This window comes from Squalius cephalus (assembly GCF_949319135.1).
Source record: "Squalius cephalus genome assembly, chromosome: 13".
NCBI classification, from domain to species: Eukaryota; Metazoa; Chordata; class Actinopteri; order Cypriniformes; family Leuciscidae; genus Squalius; species Squalius cephalus.
This window is the reverse complement of record NC_137134.1, coordinates 25,269,943-25,284,449: the sequence shown is the minus strand read 5'-3', so window position 1 is coordinate 25,284,449 and position 14,507 is coordinate 25,269,943. Positions and strand designations below refer to the sequence as shown.

Sequence of the window (14,507 nt, the reverse complement as noted above, 5' to 3'; positions counted from 1 at the left end):
ACTTTTTTTATTGCATTGAATTATTTTTCCACATACTGAAGCATGTGGATCTGCATAGAGCTGCTTTCTAGGTCAAGTGAACATCACACGCATCGGTGTGTAACGAAACATTGCACCATAGCATAGTGTCACCTGACTGTTGACTGATATCTCGCAGGATATAATCTTAGAGAATATGGTTTACACATTTATTTGTTTTTGCTTGTGGCTTTTAGGTGGTAAGTTCCACATTTTTTATGTCTTCAGTTCTTTTAGTCTTGCATGTATAGTCAGCAATGATCTGTCATCCTACCGAGTTTAAATCGTTATATTTTCTACATTAAAGTAGTTCACTCAAAGATGAAAATTCTGTCATAATTTACTCATGTTGTTCCAGACCTGTATGAGTTTATTTCTTTTGTTGAACACAGATCAAACAGTTGAAGGTAGCCATTGACTTACATGGTATTTTTTTGTTCCATATCATGAAAATCAATGGCTACCTTCAACTGTCTGATTACCAACATTCTTCAAAATATATTTTTTTTGTGTGAAACTCATACAGAAACTCATACAGGTTTGGATCAACATGAGAGTGAATAATTGATGACAGAATTTTCATCAACTATCCCTTTAACTATTCAAGTATGTCTTAATAGTTTGGATATGTTAAATGGCAACAAAATGGCAATTCGCAACTGTTTTACAGTATCTGAGATGGAAAATATTTGACTTGTTGTTCACTGTTTTGCTCCAGGTGTGTCTGGTGTTTATACAGATGAAACTGAGATGATATCAGTGATGGAGGGAGATACTGTCACTTTACACACTGGTGTTACTGAAATACAGAGAGATGAACAGATACTGTGGACATTTAGACATAACAATTCAGAGACTCATATCGTTGAAATCTATAAACGGATCATCTCTATATATGATAGTGGTAAGAAGGAGAGATTCAGAGGCAGATTAAAGATAGATGAGAAGACAGGATCTCTGACCATCACAAACATCAACACATTACACTCTGGACTTTATAAACTACAGGTCATCAATGAAAGGATCGAACACAAGACTTTCAACATTGCTGTCTATGGTGAGTTAACTGAATAAATCATTATATATATATATATGTACACTGTATATATATACAGTATATATATGTTATTATTATTTTTTTTTATTTTTTTAGGTCTTCTAACTGTTCCTGTCATCAGTGATTTATTGCAAAACCCTTCAGTGTCAGAAAGATCATCTGGTCAGAAATGTTCACTGGTGTGTTCAGTGTTGAATGTGAGTGATGTGACTCTCTCCTGGTACAAAGGAATCAGTGTATTGTCCAGCATCAGTGTGTCTGATCTCAGCATCAGTCTCTCTCTTCCTCTGGAGATTCAGTGTCTGGATGATTCCTACAGCTGTGTCGTGTCTTATTCATTCACCAACCGAACTACACACCTCAACAACACTGATCTCTGTCACACATGTTCAGGCAAGTCAGCATTAATGTTAGTACTCTTTACACATCTGAAAGAGTTAAAATACACTATTGTTCTTCTGTTTCCTACCTCAGACTCTGTCCACTGTTGTGGTTTCTCTGAAGCTGTGATCCGATTGGTCATCTCTGCTCTGGTGGGCGTGGCTACTGTTGCAGTGCTGGTTTATGACATCAAATCTGGAAGCATTCAATATGACAGGACCAGGGGGTGATGCTTTTAAATCTTACCACACATTAAGGGGAACTATTATGCTTTTTTTTCTTTTCTTTTTTTTTTTCTTAGTGTGTAATAGCTGTTTGTGCATCTAAACAATCTGTACAAGTTACAAAGCACAAAGTTACAAAGCACAAAGTCCATGACAAAGGGAGTTAACAAAGATAATATTTCAACAGCAGGCTACAGTTTATCTTGTTTTTGCATTTAGTTTTTGTGGTCCATTGCTCTTATTTTATATCAGCTTGTGGTAGACTGTCGTATTTGACGTGTCAAATAAATTAAACTTTAAAAAATGTTAAATTAAAAGCCTTGCATGGTTATTCATTCCACTCCACTGCACTGCATCTCATGTTATAAAGGGCAAAAAAAGCATTCTGTGTGAGCAGCATTCATTCAGATCACTGCGATTCATTATGTGTGAACAACTGACCTATAAAAAACAAATGATTTAGAAATGATATTACAGAATTCATATATCTATATGTGACCCTGCACCACAAAAACAGTCACATGGGTCAATTTTTTTAAATTGAGATTTTTCTGCATTCACTCACAAAAATAAATGTTTTATATTTGCGGTAGGAAATTTACAAAATATCTTCATGGAACATGATCTTTACTTAATATCCTAATGATTTTTGGCATAAAAGAAAAATCTATCATTTTGACCCATTCAGTGTTGGTTATTGCCACAAATACCCGTGCGACTTGTGACTGGTTTTGTGATGCAGGGTCACATATATAGTACACATGATATGAACGCGTGTCCCTACTATGTCCACCACGTGGAGCTATAAATGGTGCTCCCTTGAAAGTGTGTGCCTGCGTTCGTTGCTGAGTGAACAACATGAGGCTTGTGGAAGTTTGACTGGGGTAAATCTCGCTGCTGCACTGCTGCGACAGTGACTTTCAGAAATGACTCCTGCGGGAGTATCTTGGGACTGGAGGTTGGAGTACGAGGCTGGAGAATGCCCTGCCAGAGCGTCCATGACATGGAGCCCCAGCTGTAAAAAGTCAAGGAACAAGGGGCCCCCAGATGTCACGGACGGGGAAGGAGGTCCTCGTCACTAAAGGCAAACGGGCCACTGATATCCAAAGCGATTCTCCCTAAGGAAAAAGCAGAACTACCGTCCTTCTGACGCGGGGGGCTTAGATCACGTAAAGACATGAGGCCCCGCTGCACCCAAGGGACATACGAAAAGGGAGAGCTCTCACTGCATCCAGATGAATACATGCCCTGCGGGGCTAGGTAAGCGGAAAGATGCAAAATAGTAGGGAGAAGCGGCCCAGACTCAGACGGATGCTAGTGTTTGTTGTGCTTGTCTAATGTTATGCAGATCTGAACGAACATATGTTTCGAAGGCATGGGACGACCATCGACCTAGCATTTTGATTTGGTGATCGGAAAGGCCCCTCTGCGCTGCTGTGGTGGCTGCCCCTATGCGGAAGGAATGGGAAGAGAAATGTTTGGTTGGGATGTTGGAACAGCTGATGCTAGAGAGAGGGAAGCGGCTGCTTATATACTCAGGCTGTTGATTGAAAGATTAGATTGGCTCACTCCTCCCTAACTGACGTAAATGGAACTTCATAAAGATTTTGAGACTATTTTTTGTGTTATTTAATTTGTCATTAAGATGTGACCATTTCTTCCTTTTATGTAAGCCTAATAATGTTCTGCATGATTTAAAGCAGTGGTGGTGGGCTCCCCTGGCCCTCAGCGTCCACTGTCCTGCAGATTTAGCTCCAACCTCAAACCCACCTGCCCATGATTGTCTATAAGTAGACTTTGGTTACATTTTCAGATGTACTCGATTATGGCTGGAGGTAGGCTAAACTCTCCACCTCAAAAGGGCCAGAGTTGCCCGTTCCTGATTTAAATTTAAAAGCAGCAGAAATAAAAGAGTACATGCCTGCACACATACGCATTCAAACGCGCATGACGATGGACTAAACACATAATAATAATAATTTGTTACATTTATATAGCGCTTTTCTGGGTACTCAAAGCCCTTTACATGGAAGGGGGGAATCTCCTCAACCACCACCAATGTGCAGCATCCACCTGGATGATGCGACGGCAGCCATATTGTGCCAGAACGCCCACCACACACACACCAGCTTACTGGTGGAGAGGAGACAGTGATGAAGCCAATCAGTATATGAATGATTAGGAGGCCATGATGAACAGAGGCCAAGGGGCAAATTTGGGATTTTTAATGACCACAGAGAGTCAGGACGCAGGTAATACGGAAATGAATCAACCCTGAACTTACTTAAACTGAATAATGACTTTCTTTGCTACTATATATATATATATGAAGAGTTCAGATGCAAAAGCCTCTAAGTGCCATCTGAAATTTTCTTCTAGAATGATCATTTTTATCAAGCTTGTATATTTAAGTTCAGTAATTTCACTTAAATGGCAATGAAAATAATTGTCATTTAAGTGAAATTACTGAACTTAAATATACGAGCTTGATAAAAATGATCATTCTAGAAGAAAATTTCAGATGGCACTTAGAGGCTTTTGCATCTGAACTCTTCATATATATATATATATATATATATATATGTATATATATCTGTTGCATTAATCTCCTGTTATCACTGTAAAGCTGCTTTGAAACCATCTGTATTTTAAAAAGTGCTATATAAATAAAAGTGACTTGACTTGACTAAACTTTGTTTAATTCAAGTAAAAGAATTATAGGCCATGTTTTTTCCTTGTATGTTTTATAAATAAACGCAAGTGATTCTAGTGTCTCTGATCACAGCCCCAACACCTCCCCCTCTCCCAAAAGGGTGTGGTGTTATGTAACCAGAAAATTTATAACAATTTCCCCCTCATACCTCCAGGTTTAACAACCTGCCTGAATTTGTCTGTTGCGAACATGGAAAACACGCTTTAATGAGCAGATATGTTCGGACATATTTTGAAGAATATGCTTTCAGACACTGCTTTCATCTGCTTGTGCATTCTGATCACAAATGGTAAGTCAGATTTATTTCATAAAATTCTGTCAAAACAGACCTAACATGCAAGTAATTGTTTAAATATCAAAATTGTTTTCAGTCATACACAGCAACTTTTTTCTTAAAACTCAATATTTATTAGAACACTTCAACACACTAAAAATGTCTGGGTTAATAAACACAAAGTAGGTAAAAGTGACCCTGCAAAGGCATTTATGGTTTGTGTAGAGGTTTTACTGAAACATGGCATAGGAACAATTGAAGCAAAATAAAGAGTTTTATTACAGAACTGCAACCAGCGTCACACTTTTACTCGAAAACCAATAAGTAGGCTACATCAGCTCTCGCAGCTATATAAATTTTATGTACATAAACCTCGCATGATTCATGTCTGTGTTCCCCTGTCTTGCCGTTTAGCAGTTCCCCGTAATGTTTAAAGCCTATTAGTCTCCCAGGTGTATCTGGTTAACCACGCCCTCTTGTTATCTTGTTTAGCTTGTTTGCCTCTGTACTTAAACCCTGTGTCTTGTGTCAGTGTTTGTGGGTTCTTGACTTTGTTATTGTTTGTCCTGGGTCCGTCTAGTTTTGGGTTTATTTAATAAAGTTTGCTGCACGTGGATCCTGCTTCCTCCTATCATTCAACCACATCGTTACAGAAGAACCCACAAACACTGACACAAGACACAGGGTTTTAGTACAGAGGCAAACAAGCTAAACAAGATAACAAGAGGGCGTGGTTAACCAGAGACACCTGGGACACTAGAAGGCTTTAAATATTACGGGGAACTGCTAAACATGGTACAAGACAGGGGAACACAGACATGAATCATGACATAATCACAGGCTTTTCAACATTAACAACCAATTACAGTTTACTGACAGCTAAAACTTGGAAATCCCCTGAAGTTAAAGAGTTAAAAAATGAAAATGAAAATTATGTAATTAATTAGGCTACTCACCCTCATGTCGTTCCAAACCTGTAAGACCTTCCGTTCATCTTCTGAACACAAATGAAGATATTTCTGATGAAATCTGAGAGCTCTGCAGTGTCGTTGCTTCATGTAGGGTCAGAAACCTCTCGGATTTCATTAAAAAATTATTCATTTGTGTTTTCCGAAAATGAAGTAAGGTCTTACGGGTTTGGACCGACATGAGGGTGAATAATTAATGACAAAATGTCTATTTTTGGGTGAACTAACCTTTTAACATATGCAAAAAGAAAAGAAAAAATAATTCTTGAATAGGCCTACACACCTCAAGTTTGACGGTACGCACGAGTGAGTGAAACAACAATGAAGTGTCTTTAAAATCATTCTTTTGTGCGGAACTAACACTGTTAAAAAAAAAAAAAAAAAAACGGCAGCAAAGTTTCCAGACGGATTCCGTTAAATTACAGCAAATAATCATTTCACAAAATTCCATACAAAAAAACGTAAATTACAGAACTGACTTTACAGTCAAAATGAATAAAATGACAGTATATTAATGTTGATAATGGCTTATTAAACTGTAGAAAAACGGATAAATGATGTCAAATTACATAAAAAAAATTCACTTTCAGGTTAAACTGTAAATTTACGGTTTTATAAAGTTATTTATAATAATGCTGTCTATCTACAGTAATTATCTTTTAATATATAGTTTTCCTGTGTAAACTATGAACTATGAAGTTATGTATAAAGTGCAATAAGTACATAAATTAAAATACAAAGTTTGTATATTTACAGTTTAAATTTTTACAGATCCAATTTCACAACTTTGGCCAATTTACAGTCACTTTCTGTTAAATTAACTAAATGTATAAGTACAGAATATCTGCAAATTTACAGTATTAGTCATTAAACATAAACACTGAACATCAAGATACGTGAATGATAAGAAATACATGCTTAGTAATTTAGAACATGTAAAATTATCCACATTAAAAGGCTATTTCTGCATACCTTTATACTCTAATACAAATACTCTTATCCAAAGTGACTTAAAAATAGAACAATAGAAGCAACAAGTGCAGTGACAAGTCCCAGTTAGTCTAGCACAGTACAAAAAGCAAGTGTTTTATTTTTTTATTAAAACAAACATTTAGTATTATTGGGTCAAGTGTTTATGAAAAGATGATCTTTAGCAGTTTCTTGAAAATGTGTTGAGTTGCGCCGGTCATCCCACCAGCAGGGAACAGTCCAGGGAAAGGTCAGTGAAAGTGATTTTGTGTCTCTTTGGGATGATGACACCACAAGGCGCTGTTCACTTGCAGAACACAAGCTTCTGGAGACACACATAGATCTGAAGCAGTGAGTTTAGGTCTTTCTGCAGCATCTGGATCAGTTGCAGAGGTTTGACTGATGCTGGAAGAGCTGCCAGGAGAGTATTACAATAGTCCAGTCTGGATAGAACAAGAGCTTAGACAAGGAGTTGTGTGGCTCCGATAGGAAGGGCCAGATCTTTCTGATGTTGTAGAAGGCAAATCAGCAGGATCACACAGCAAGGATGGTTTGGCTGAAACCATAAGCAGTTCTGCCTTGGCAAGGTTGAGTTGAAGGTGAAGGTCATTCATCCAGCAAGAATTTTCCATCAGGTAGGCTGAGATGCGAGCAGTAACCGTCAGATCCTCTGGCTGGAATGAAAGGTAGAGATATGTGTCATTAAGTGATAGGAAAAGCCATGTTTTAAAATGACAGAGCCTAGTTGCTATACAAAAAAAAATAAAAAAAATAGATGGGTGGAATCTAACACAATCATGGTTTTACTGTAGCAAAACCAAACCTTGTGCAGCAACATGCCACAGTGGCCTCACAAGGATCAAATTAATATTCACATGGGAAAATATACAGTATAACCAAATTAAATTTTCTGCCACTTTTAGTGCAATCTTAGGGAATCAGAAGACTCGGCCATTACGATATTTTCCTTGTTTGCCATGATCATCTGCTTTCCACGTGACCTGAAATCACACACACACACACACACAAAAAAAAAAATATATATATATATTTTTTAAACTCAGTATTACATTTACACATGTCAGAATATGTTCCACTGGGACAGTGTAAAACCTCAACTGAAAAACCTTAAAAATGGTAATCAATCCGCCAAAAACATGGTTACTATAATTTTACTATAAAAAAAAAACAAGGATGTTTTTTAAGAGAAGAGTTTTCAGCTTTCAGACAGGGTTTCAAAATGTCCCGCAATTCAAGAGATTGATTTACTGACATATACCATTACGTATTAACGAAGATTTTATACACAATTAAACAGACTTTGATATGAATGACAAGTCTACTGAAGCTTGTTTTAGGTCTTTTGAGATGTGGGTTCAACTAATCTTTCTTAAAAACAGATGGAAAATTGAAAGACGCATGATGCTACATTTTCAGTGTTCTTTTGCCCTCCAGCTCTCGCCAGTTATGACTTAATGTCATTTAAGAATGTAACGTTAGCTTGGAAACTGTAAACTTAACACAAATGTAATATAAAATATCGTTCACATGTAGTATAATGAGACTCTTACCTCAGCCGGTGATCGGTTGTCATGATGCCCGCTGTGACGAACCAGGCTCACTGAAAAGGGCGTTATTTCAGAAGAATCCGAACTGACTGACTGACAACAGGGCTCCTGCTCACGGCTGCTCTTGACGAATACGATTGCTTTGAACCACTGTTGATCTCGTAATCCACTTCACGAGAATAGACTGAATTCAAATCTCCCGCTTGCCCTTGATACAGATCCAAAATTACTCGACAAGATCAGCTAACCGCTGTGGGTCGGAACTAAACAACTGAAAAGTAATGGCGGCAAATTTGAATCATCCAGGGGGGTAATCCAGCACTCGGAAAGCGAACCATCCCCGGGGGCCGCCATTGGCTAACAAACCATCACCTGCTGTTAGCAATCCATTGACTCCCATTCATTTTGGCGTCACTTTGACAGCGAATAACTTTACATCTGAGGTGTTTAAAGACTCCATTTGTCCATTATTTATTTCTAAAGAAACATGACAATGTATAAAAGGCTCCATTACCTTGTATCTTACGTTATGGCCCCATAGAGGCAGTTTTTGTAAAAATAGGCTAACGATTGCGTCATAACCACACGACTCTCTGGAAATTACCGTATAGACAGGAGGAGAAGCTCGCAGTCAATCGGGGGGACGTGGAGGCATAAAGTCCGATAAAGTCAAGGGAGAAGCCCATAGAGAGTCATAAAGTTGCTCCTGCTCCTAGCTCATGGACAGCTCCTACTCACACTCTCCGTCTCTGCAAGATTCGGAAGGGAATGATTCAGATTTCTCTTGGCACAGCTACTAGAAGACAGACCGGTTGCTCACGTCACATCTACGTTGTCAAGCTCAGTTTGAGTCTGTGCAGTTCGGTCAGCCAATGGAAGTGAGTGCTTCTAATTGACTTCACTTTTCTCCGTTGAAATCTATGGGGTCGCTGTGTCCATTTCTTTTACTGTCTATGGTGTCATTGCGCGGACACACACACACACAAAGCCCTGAATGTGCAGCAACGGAGATTTGGAAAAATATTCATAAAATATACATAAATTATGATTCAAATTATGCCTAATTTCTACTATCAATGAAAAATGAATTGCAGCAGTGGGTTATGCAACAGTGTGAAAATAACCCAACAAAATCATCCAATAGGCTGAAAATTTTGCCTTCAATAACATTTTGGTTTCTTATATTATGTATTTATTACAAAATGTCTTTGTTCCTCATTATTGGGTACCAATTGTATTAAAATCTCAGTTTCAGGTGTGTTTGGTGCTGATACAGATGGAGTGAATTTAATATCGGTGACTGAGGGAGATTCTGTCACTCTAAACTCTGATGTTACTGGAATACGAAATAATAATATATTATGGATGTTTGGACCTCAAGAGACTCGTATTGCTGAAATCTTTAGATGGACCATTAATATGTTTGACAGTATTGAGACATTTGGAGACAGACTCCAGATGGACAGTCAAACTGGATCTCTGACCATCAGAAACATCAGAACTGAACACTCTGGACTTTATAAACTACAGAATCAGATCATCAGCAACAGAGAATATTCATTCAAGAGATTTAGTGTTACTGTCTATGGTGAGTAAACTGCATGAATCAAGTCACAAATGCTATAATTTTTAATTAACTTTTAATTTTAGTCTGAACTCAATAATAAAACAATAAAGTAATAATTCAAATGCACAATTTGCAACTAAAATGACCTACCAAATGCTGAAATTATCAATATGTACAAAAACTGATTAAATAGTTGCTTAAATGCAATTTCATATTCTCAGAAGGTGAAGCATAAAAATAAATTTCAAAACAAATAGAAAAAACATATATAATACTGATATTATATACTGATATAATACTTACTTTTACTTTTTCTTTAATGTTTTCCAGCTCGTCTGCCTGTTCCTGTCATCACCAGAGACTCTTCAGACTGTTCTTCATCATCATCATCAAGATCAACAGTGTCCAGATGTTCACTGGTGTGTTCAGTGTTGAATGTGAGAGATGTGACTCTCTCCTGGTACAAAGGAATCAGTGTATTGTCCAGCATCAGTGTGTCTGATCTCAGCATCAGTCTCTCTCTACCTCTGGAGGTGGAATATCAGGATAACAACACTTACAGCTGTGTGATCTACAATCCCATCACACACCAGACCAAACTTTTGGACATCAGTCGACTCTGTCACACGTGTCCAAGTACGTCAGCATTATTAGTCCATTCACTGAACTACAGTACCTGTGTCTTTTAATGAAAACATATGAAACACAAATGCGCTAGCATGTTTGTTATTTTGAGGGGCTGAGTAGTGAAGGGAGGGGTGTGTTTGTTTGTGTAACCAGTAAAACTGACCCGCTCAGCGCCTCTTGAGATCAGGGGAGTAAGGTTTAAACACACAGCTCTTACTGGCTTATGACATTTACACTTACCACCGTAAACCTCACTCCTATCCGGGTCACGGCACCAGGTGTAACTGGTTGTTGTCTGCATTGTGTGTTTTGTGTAGTTAAACACGGGACAGTAAGCGGCAGTTTCGCTGGATCTTTTATTCCTCTCTCTGTTGCAAAAGAACAATTAAGCAACCTCTTAGTGAACCTCTTAGTAACTGAATGGATGTTCTCTCTTCCATTCAGTTACAATGCAAAAGGGGTAAATAAAAAGGTGCATAAAACATAAATCGAGTAAAGAAAATTTACATTAAACAAGAAAAAAAGTATAAAAAGAAAAAACATACCAGATGCAAGAGAAAAGATGATACACAACATGTGCTCTCATTTCCACATATATAGCAGGAGACAAAAATACAATTAAAAAAAGGTCAAATGACCAAAAATAATCACACAAGTAAGTAAAATAACATTATACACATAAATTGAGGTGAAGTATAGACATAAAACCAATAATTACAATAAAGATTAAATAAAATGATCAGAAACCAAATTAAATTGACCTCTCGCATGCAAAAGGGAAGAGGAGACAGAACAGGAAATTATGTTGGTTCATGACATCACAACAATTAAAGGGGAAAGCACTCAATTTGATCAGGCAGCCAGGTCAGGTATATGTAAATGAACAATTTTGTGTGAAATATGTTTAAAAGTATAATTTTTATACCTGTTACATTTGGGTGTCGATTTCAAATATCAGTGTTTCTCAGAAATCACTTACTGCTAATTTAAATCTTTAAGAACTCCATCAGATCTTGTGTTATTTCATGTTTGTTGATGTGTGGTGAATCTTGTTTACACTGATTTGTGTTTTTGCTTTGTTTCTTGCAGAACTCCACCAACATGTTATTGGGATACTGGTGATAACAGCTGCATTTCTGCTACTAGCAGTCAAAATTGTAGTTGTGCTGAAGTTATGTAGCTGTATATTTAACAAAATAGCAAAACGTAAAGGCAAGTATTTCTGACAGCCGATACATTTATGGGTGGCTCTTAATTTTACAGTCCTGTTCTGATAGTGTTCAAACGTGATAAAGTCTTATAACCTCCATTTCGAATTCATAAAGCCTTGTTAATTGTATAAATTGATCTGTATTCAACAGCCCAGACTGCAGAAAAGAATGATTGTGCAAATGAAACCTTAGATCCGGTAAGACCTGTTATTTCATAATTTCTGACACCTGTAAATGATTTATTTTAACCAGGTTGTAAAATGTTTTTCATCTTGTCTAAAGGTGTTTAGATACTCAGTGTGTTGGGTGTAACATCTCTGTTCTTAATGCATGGTTTGTGACTTTTGGCTTCAGTCCAGTTATTGTTCATCTGGTGCATGTATTTACATGATCATGCATCTTTGATTTTAAATAGATGTTGGAACCTATGGTATTGATTTGTTGAATTATCTTAGACATTTTATTCCCCATTTTAACATGCTTTGTGTGAAGTTTTTTTTTTTTTTTTTTCTGCTTTTTTTCCTCATCTCTCTGCAGCCCGGTCTCACCCCAAAACGTCACATACTGACGCGTCTTGACCAAACGGCAATATACGACGAAAAGGGTACCCCTAAAACGTCCATATGAGACGAAGACATAAGCGCACCAGCAGCGCCTCTTAGCGGTACCCTAACGCATACCTAAACCTACCCATAACCCGAATAGTCACATACGGACGTTTTAGGGGTACCCTTTTCGTCGTATATTGCCGTTTGGTCAAGACGCGTCAGTATGTGACGTTTGGGGGTGAGACTGTATCATGTGTTGTATCAGCACTGGTCTCTCTTGTCCCTCTCTGACTTCCAAATGTTTCTTTACTTACAGGTGACCGATCAGGGCCATGGATAAGAGGAGGGAAACTGTACAGTTTGGTGTGAGAAATACCCATAGGTGAACCCCTCGCAAATACAAAAGCAAAAGCAAACTCTCTCCATCCCCTTAGGGGGAACACTAAAATGCATTCATATTTTTTTTTATTTCAATCTTGACTGCACCTGTCCAACTTCATACCAACTCCTAAAACAGTATAATCTTGTCTAAACTTGAGTTGAGCTGGTTTGTGTGTTTAATATTCTTAGTTATTTACACAGTTATGAACTGTGTATGAATTTATCCATTAAACAATGTAACAATAATAAATAAAGCAAGAACAAGTTTTAGCTAAAAATGATCCAGTGAAAGCTTCAATCCAAGCAGGTACTAAGATTTCATACTGCAGTTAATGTGCGTCTTATTTATGCACTTGGAAGAGCGCATCGCAGTTTGTTGTGTATGGGGCTGCGTAGAAGGAGACCGGTTAGAATGTTCATGATAACCCTTGCCCATCGTCGAAAGCGCCTACAAAGGGCATGTGAGTGCAGCTAAGCCGCATCTCTCCAGGGGTCTCATTTATAAAACTGTGTGTAGGATCCTTACTAAAAGTGTGCGTGCGCCTGAAAGGCAAAAATGGCATACGGCAAAAATATTCTGATTTATACCGTGTGTATGCCAGAGCCTTTATAAATCCCAGTCAGAGGAAGATTGTTCACATGCGTCTCCACCCCGAAATAACCATATGGAGCTTACAACGCTAGTTTTATATGCATAACCTCATCTGCATATCATTTGCACATGCATATTCATCTACGTGATACCATGTTTAATGGTACAAAACATTAGGAAAATATGAGATACGCATGTGCCGTCACATTACATTGATAAAAATCATTTAGTAGCCTATCCTTGCCTTGTTTTTGAATAAATAAATCAAATAGTAGGCTATAAAATACATTTCAGAGAAAGATTTTAGATTTTACATACTTTTCTTAAATTTACAGTATTAAACCGTATTTAATTATCTGATATAATGTTAATTTACTGACCTATTGAACTTTTGTACCATAGTAACACACTGACAACGACCAATCACAGTGGTGATGATAATCACATGATGAATTAAAGCTCATCACAAGCAGCTCTTCCACAACAAAGTTAGTAGTAATTTATAGAAGCTGCACAGTGTCATTCACACAAACACTAAACACCATCATGGTAACACACATTTTAAAAATGCAATAAACATTAATTTAACAACATTAAATGTAACATAAAACCCTAATGTCATAACTGGTTAGAAAAAAAAAACTAAGAAAACTATGAAGAAACATTATTTCAACAAAAATACATCAAATGTACATCAAAAATACATCAAAAGTGTCACGCAGGGAATTGTGGGAATGTCAATTTACGTTTTTTCACTGTAAATTATACAATGACTTGTTAAAAAACGTCTTAAAAAAATAGTCTTTGACCATTAAAATCATTTTTTACAGGCTTCATAACTCAGTCATGCATGTCTAGACTTGAGTATAGAGCTGGTTTGTGTGCTTAGTTGTTAGTATTATTATACAGCCATCCACGTGATACTCTCCTATTCAGTCAGGAAAAAGCGATAAAGAGAAGTAGTAAGTAATGAGAGCAACAGGCATTTAGTAGCCTGTTGAATATGTGTATTAGCCAATGGCTCCCTCTGCTGACTGGGAGTGAGATTTACAAGAATACCACGCACTGGATTAGGCTGGTTATCATGGATCAAGGTCAAGTTAGTCTCTGCTGGTTCTGTACACTGAATCAGCTGTACTGACTGTAAATGCACAGCCTTAGGATCAAATGCTTATTTTACCATTTATCTTATAATGGTAATCTGAGATTATCTTTATTATTGTCATGTCAGTGTATATGACACACACACTGTGTGTGTATTTACACATTAAACGTTGTAATGTAATCACCAAGCAAGAAGATTTTACAAAGAGACATTCTCTACTAAATGCTTCAGTGCCATTAAATAGTGGGCTAATGTAATGTAATGCGAATTTTTCTTTTTTCTTTTTTTTTTTTTACAAAAGTTT

The 14,507-nt window shown here is 37.2% G+C and overlaps 3 protein-coding genes across 2 annotated transcripts; all 3 read left to right on the top strand.

Annotated features, from left to right (window-relative positions):
* LOC307169725 (SLAM family member 9-like) overlaps positions 1 to 14,507 on the top strand; it is a 114,329-nt gene that overhangs the window by 68,325 nt on the left and 31,497 nt on the right.
* Positions 113 to 1,993, top strand: LOC307169733 (SLAM family member 9-like). Its single transcript, XM_079890528.1, has 4 exons — positions 113 to 218; positions 737 to 1,075; positions 1,172 to 1,468; positions 1,550 to 1,993. The coding sequence occupies exons 1-4, from the start codon at positions 176 to 178 to the stop codon at positions 1,684 to 1,686; spliced, it is 816 nt and encodes a 271-aa protein (XP_079746654.1). The 5' UTR covers positions 113 to 175; the 3' UTR covers positions 1,687 to 1,993.
* On the top strand, positions 4,548 to 13,063 carry LOC307169726 (uncharacterized protein). Its single transcript, XM_079890522.1, has 6 exons — positions 4,548 to 4,682; positions 9,422 to 9,760; positions 10,070 to 10,375; positions 11,456 to 11,578; positions 11,728 to 11,774; positions 12,442 to 13,063. The coding sequence occupies exons 1-6, from the start codon at positions 4,610 to 4,612 to the stop codon at positions 12,463 to 12,465; spliced, it is 912 nt and encodes a 303-aa protein (XP_079746648.1). The 5' UTR covers positions 4,548 to 4,609; the 3' UTR covers positions 12,466 to 13,063.

Coding starts and splice junctions, on each gene's coding strand:
- LOC307169733 (XM_079890528.1), top strand. CDS start 176: ATGGTTTACACATTTATTTGTTTTTGCTTGTGGCTTTTAGGTG. Junction 219..736: donor TTGCTTGTGGCTTTTAGGTG/GTAAGTTCCACA, acceptor GTTTTGCTCCAG/GTGTGTCTGGTGTTTATACA. Junction 1,076..1,171: donor TTTCAACATTGCTGTCTATG/GTGAGTTAACTG, acceptor TTATTTTTTTAG/GTCTTCTAACTGTTCCTGTC.
- LOC307169726 (XM_079890522.1), top strand. CDS start 4,610: ATGTTCGGACATATTTTGAAGAATATGCTTTCAGACACTGCTTTCATC. Junction 10,376..11,455: donor ACTCTGTCACACGTGTCCAA/GTACGTCAGCAT, acceptor TGTTTCTTGCAG/AACTCCACCAACATGTTATT. Junction 11,775..12,441: donor CAAATGAAACCTTAGATCCG/GTAAGACCTGTT, acceptor CTTTACTTACAG/GTGACCGATCAGGGCCATGG.